This window comes from Mandrillus leucophaeus, unplaced genomic scaffold (genome assembly GCF_000951045.1).
Source record: "Mandrillus leucophaeus isolate KB7577 unplaced genomic scaffold, Mleu.le_1.0 Scaffold104, whole genome shotgun sequence".
NCBI classification, from domain to species: Eukaryota; Metazoa; Chordata; class Mammalia; order Primates; family Cercopithecidae; genus Mandrillus; species Mandrillus leucophaeus.
Window position 1 is genome coordinate 395559 of NW_012098543.1, and position 5797 is coordinate 401355.

Below are 5797 nucleotides of genomic sequence, written 5' to 3' on the forward strand. Positions count from 1 at the left end.
TCCGGTTCCGTGTACAGCACTGTGCTACCTCGCCCCTCTTTCCCTAATAAGGGGGGTGGGCGAGTTCCTGGTGACCTCCTCTCCCCCCAAAATCTGTCCAACGGGGCGGACCGGCCCTTGAAAGAGGCCAGAGTTGGGGTTCTGAGGGGGGAAGAGGGACGTCAATGAGGAGGAGAGCCAGAAAATGGAAGACTTAGAGGTTTTGGGGGGGTGTCGACCCCCGCTACTGCCCCTCCCTCCCTCGACGGGGCCTCGAGGGGGGAGAGGCGGGCACAGGTGTGGAGATGGCGTGTGGGAATTCCCTCCACCCTAGGGTCCCCATTCTGGCCGTCTGGTGTGCGCCTAGGGCGGGATGCACCCAGCGGCTTGGGACGAGCAGGTGGAAGGAGGAAAGGAGAGAAAGTTAAAGGAGGAGGAAGACGAAAAAGAAACCAAGAATAGCTGAGAAAGCAAGAAGATCCTTTAGACAAGAGCCCCCTAAAAGGCAGGTAACCTTCAGGAAGCAGAAAAGAGCCCAGTCGGTGAGAAAGAATGGGACCTTCCAGGGAAGTGGGGGAGATGGGGAGGGAAGGGAGGTTAACCGTACCCGTGGCTTCCAGCCCCCTTCCCTACGCCACCCCGGGGCTGCGGGTGGAGCCAGCCGGCCCTCCCACTGCATCGGAGGACCCAGCAGGTCAGGAGGTGAGATTAGGCAGGGAAAAAGGAAGCCCAGGGCAGAAGGGAGAAGAGGATGGTCGGCATTCCCAGCGGCCGCCCGAACCTGTTCTCCAGCCCAGAGCCCCTGCAGTGAGGTCGGAGGCTGGGGAGCTCCGGGGAGCTCCGGGGAGCTGGGCGCCTGCACTCCCCCGGGCTGCTCCCAGAGCACAGCTGGTGGAGAAAGAGCGAGGAGCTAATTTTCTTGGAGAGGTGGGACCAGATGAAAGGGGCGGGGCAACGAAGGGGAGGAGTCATTTGTGAGGGAGAGGGACCAATGAAAAGGAGAGGTCGGGAAAAGGGGGCGCGGCCATTGAAATAGGGGAGGGTGTGGGCGGAGCCATGGGGAGAGGGCGGGGCCTAAAGCTGGCGCAGCCTCCTCCGGGTGGGAGCGAGGAGTCCCGAGGACCGAAGGGGGCGCTGCATTGCAGGGAGACCCCCGAGGACGAGGAGGAAGAGGAGGCATAGGGCGCTCCGAGGGGCGGGCCTCAGCAGGGCGAGGTGGAGATGTGCAGGTGGTCCGGGTACTTGATGGCGGGAGGGTAGTTCTGCGTCATTTGGATGGACACGTCGCTGGAGATGTCGGAGGGGCTCCGACCGCGGCGCCACGCCTCGGGCTGCAGGAACTGGCCCGAGTAGTCGGAGCAGTCGCTGAGACGCGGGCGGTAGAAGGCCGGGTGTGGACGGTACATCTCCTCCTCCGCGTAGCGCTTGGTAAACAGGTACACGGACATCACGCCGGCCCCCTGCAGCAAGGCAAGGTCAGAGTCCCAGGGGCGCCCCCCCGCGCATCCCCGGACCCCGACTCATCTCCTCTCGCTCCAGGACTCAGAGTCCCCACCCCAAGCCCCTTCCTATCCCAGGACCCAGGATCAGGACTCCAACCCTCTCTTTCCCCAGGACCTCAGGAGTCCAAGCCCTCGGGTTGGCCCCTCCCTCAAGACCCAGGAGTCCCAGTCTCCAGACCCCTCCTCCCCCAGGATCCCAAAAGTTGGAGCTCTCAGACCCCTCTTCCTCCAGGACCCAGGGGTTAGACCCTCAGCTACCACCTCCCTCTGACGCCAGAGTCTGCATCTCCAGCCTCTCCTTCCTCCTGGACTCAGCAACCAGGCCCCCAAGACCTCTGTCCATTCAGAACTCTAGAGTCTAGGTCCCAGGGACATCACCTCTTTGAGTAGGAAGGAGGAAGCGGCGAAGGCAAAAGACCACCCGTAGCGATAATGAAAATACTGCTCAGAGCTGCTGGGCCTGTTCATGACCTCGTCGTTGATGCTGGAGATGTAAAGAACCAAGCCCACCACCAAGGAGAGGCCTAGGGGAGCAGAGGGGGTGCCCTCCTCCATTAGAAGTGGGCCCCTTTTCCCAGTCCCAGCCCCACCTCACTGTCTTCCCCTCCTCCCCATTCTGTCCTGGACTAACTTCGCGGAAGCCCCTTGTGTGCTGGGCCTTGGTTGGGTGCAGGGAGCCCAGAGATGAATCAACAACCACCTCCCCCTTTACCCCCCTAAATCTGCCATCCAGGAGCTCACAATGCAATTGGAGAAGGAAAATTGGAACACACTGATCAAGTCACATATAAGGTGATAGGTGCTACAAGGAAGTAGCACGGAGCTCTGTGGGACTCTGGAAGGGGCGCCAGACCCGCCTGGGGCAGGGGCAAGAGAAATGAAGGAAAGATTCCTTTGTTCAAGTCTTATTTTCATTTTTCTTTTTTTTTGAAACGGAGTCTCACTCTGTGGCCCGGGCTGGAGTGCAGTGGCCCAATCTCGGCGCACTGCAGCCTTCAACCTCCCGGGTTCAAGTGATTCTCCTGCCTCAGCCTCCCAAGTAACTGGGATTACAGGTGCCCGCTACCATGCCCGACAAATTTTTTTTTGTATTTTTAGTAGAGACGGGGTTTCACCATGTTGGCCAGGCTGGTCTCGAACTCCTGACCTCAGGTGATCCGCCCCCCTCGGCCTCCCAAATGCTAAGATTACAGGCGTGAGCCACCGTGCCTGGCCTGTTCAAGTCTTAAGGATGAGGCCCAGGGAAGAATAAGGGCATACTGGCAGAGCGCACAGCATGGGCAAAGGTTTGAGAAGGAGGGAAGATAGAGCTGGTCCACCCATGTAGCTGTAACATGAGCTGTAGCCACAAGAAATGAGGTTAGAGAAAGGGGAAGGTATAGCCATGGTGAGCCTTGAATGCCCAGCCCAGGAGCTGGGCATTGACACCAAGGGTACTAGGGAGCTACACAAAGTTTGTAGCAGAGGAAGGACAGGGCCAGATTCCAGTGTTAGAAGAACGCTTGGGGGCTGGTTGGTGCTGGGAACAGACTGGAGGGAGACATATTCCAGGGGGAAGAGGATGAGGCCTGAGCTGAGGCTGTGTGGATAATAATTGCAACAATAGCAATAATAATAGCAACGACTTATATAGGTCTTGGTCTGTGCCAGGCACTGTTCTCGGTGTTGAATATATATAAATTCATTCAAACTTCACAACACCTCTTTGAAGGAGGTACATTTTTAACACCATTTACAATTGAGGAAATACAGCATATGGACAGTGTGCAGAGGAGAGGTCCGATCTGAGAATTTCTAAGAGGCGATTATAATTTTCTCCAGATGAAATTTCCTCTAAACAGTAACCATGCCAAGAGTGGCTTAAGGAGGCTACAAAGTTCCCTGCCTTAAATGTATCTAACTAATCCCTGTCAACCTCTTCCCCTAGAATCCTACAAATAAACATTCTGTGTGCAGCACACACAGAATAAGCCTAAATTCCTTCCATTGTCTACACCAGCGGTCGGCAAACCATGGTCCATGGACAAAACCCAGCTCACCCCCTCATTTTGTATGGCCCACCAGCTAAGAATGGCTTTCACATAAGTAAATGATGTTAAAAATCAAAACAAGACTGGTATTTTATGGCACATAAAAAGTATATGAATTTCATTTGGCAGTGCCTCAAAAAGTTAAAGATAGAATTATCATATGACCCAGCAATTCCACTCCTAGGTATGTACCCAGGAGAAGTGGAAACATATGTTCATACAAAAACTCATACACGGATGTTTGTAACAGTGTTATGCGTAATAGCCAAAAAGCGGAAACAGCCCAAATGCCCATCAGCTGATGAATGGATAAACAAAATGTGGTATATCCATATACAGGAATACTATTCAGCCAAAAAAGGGAACGATGTACTGATTCATGCTACCATAGGGATGAACCTAGAAAGCAAGCTAAGTAAAAGAAGCCAGATGCAAAATATCACATATTGTGTGATTCCATTTATATGCAATGTCCAGAATAGGCAAATCCACAGAGATGGAAAGTAGATTAGTGGTTGCCAGGGAATAGGATGGAGGGGGAAATTGTGTCTGGCTGCTAAGGTATGTGAGGTTTCTTTTGAGAATAATGAAAATGTTGTGAAATTAGCTCATGGAGATGGTTGCACAACCTTGCGAATGTACTAAAAATCACTGAATTATATGAAATTTATAGTATGTGAATTACATCTCAATTTTTTTGGGAGAAAGGGGGGGTTTGAAACGGAGTCTTGCTTTGTTACCCAGGCTGGAGTGCAGTGGTGTAATCTCAGCTCACTGCAACCTCCGCCTCCTGGACTCAAGCAATGTTCCTGCCTCAGTCTCCTGAGTAGCTGGAATTACAGACACCTGCCAACACGCCTGGCTAATTTTTGTATTTTTAGTAGAGACAGGGCTTCACAATGTTGACTAGGCTGGTCTCAGACTCCTCACCTCAAGTGATCTGCCCACCTTGGCCTCTCAAAGTGCTGGGATTACAGGTGTGAGCCACCATGCCCAGCCTTTTTTGTTTTGTTTTGTTTTGAAGACAGGGTCTTGCTTTGTTGCCCAGGCTGGAGAGCACTGGGGCAATCATGGCTCACTGCAGCCTTCACCTCCCAGGCTCAAGTGATCCTCCCACCTCAGCCTCCCTAGTAGCTGGGACCATAGGTGCACACCACCATGCCCGGCTAATTTTCTGTAGTTTTTGCAGAGACAGGGTTTTGCCATGTTCCCCAGGCTGGTCTTGAACTCCTGATCTCAAGTGATCTGCCTACCTCATCTCCCAGAGTGCTGGGATTACAGGCGTGAGCCACTGTGCCTGACCTTACATCTCACAAGGCTGAGCAGTTGCAAGAGAGACTGGGTGGCCAATAAAGCTGAAGATATTTATTATTTGGCTTTTTACAGAAAACTTCACTGACCTTTTAGACTACAGTACATAAACAATCTGGTATCTGCCCACACCATCTCTGATCAGTTTCTCCTTGTTTCTTCTTCTTAGACCACCAAAGTTTCTTTACTTTATTATTTTTTTCTTTTTGAGACAGGGTCTTGCTCTGTTGTCCAGGCAGGAGTGCATTGGTGTGTTCATAGCTCGCTGCAGCCTCCACCTCCCTGGCTCAAGCGATCCTCACACCTCAGCCTCATGAGTAGCTGGAACAACAGGCATGCACCACCATGCCTGGCTAACTTTTGTATATTTTTGTAGAGACAGGGTCTCCCCATGTTGCCCAGGCTGGTCTCGAACTCCTGGGCTCAAGCAGTTCTTCCACCTTGGCCTCCCAAAGTGCTGGGATTACAAACGTGAGCCACCACACTCAGCCTAGAACACCTAACTTTCTTTTTCTTCTTTGCACTCCTCAAGCTCACTTCTGCCTCAGGGCCTTTGGTCTTGCTGTTCCTTCTACCCTAAATGCTCTTCCCACAGATTTCCCCATGTCTGTCTCTGTCACTTAGATCTCTCTTCACTTGTTGCCTCTTTAGAAAGACCTTCTATAGACCAGACGCAGTGGCTTACACCTGTAATCCCAGCATTTTGGGAGGCCCAGGCGAAAGGATCACTTGAGGCCAGGGGTTTGAGACCAGCCTGGCCACCATGGTGAAACCTCGTCTCTACCAAAAATACAAAAATTAGCCGGGTGCAATGGCACACACCTGTAATCCCAGCTACTGGGGAGGCTGAGGCAGGAGCATTGCTTGAACCTGGGAAGCAGAGGTTGCAATGAGTCAAGATCGTGCCACTGTACTCCAGCCTGGGCAACAAGAGCAAAACTCTGTCAAGGAAGGAAGGAAGGAGGGAGGGAAGGA

The 5797-nt window shown here is 52.7% G+C and overlaps 2 protein-coding genes across 2 annotated transcripts in view; both read right to left on the bottom strand.

Moving 5' to 3' along the window:
* CACNG8 (calcium channel, voltage-dependent, gamma subunit 8) overlaps positions 1–951 on the bottom strand; it is a 53597-nt gene extending 52646 nt beyond the window's left edge. Inside the window, exons 1-2 of the mRNA XM_011980083.1 lie at positions 761–951; positions 29–141 (exon numbers count right to left, since the gene is read on the bottom strand). Of these exons, the coding sequence (XP_011835473.1) occupies positions 29–141; positions 761–951 (304 nt within the window). The remainder of the gene's footprint in view (positions 1–28; positions 142–760) is intronic.
* The window catches only part of CACNG7 (calcium channel, voltage-dependent, gamma subunit 7), a 34767-nt gene continuing 29894 nt past the window's right edge, over positions 925–5797 (bottom strand). The window contains exons 5-6 of the mRNA XM_011979548.1: positions 1860–2005; positions 925–1439 (exon numbers count right to left, since the gene is read on the bottom strand). Of these exons, the coding sequence (XP_011834938.1) occupies positions 1182–1439; positions 1860–2005 (404 nt within the window). The 3' untranslated portion in view covers positions 925–1181. The remainder of the gene's footprint in view (positions 1440–1859; positions 2006–5797) is intronic.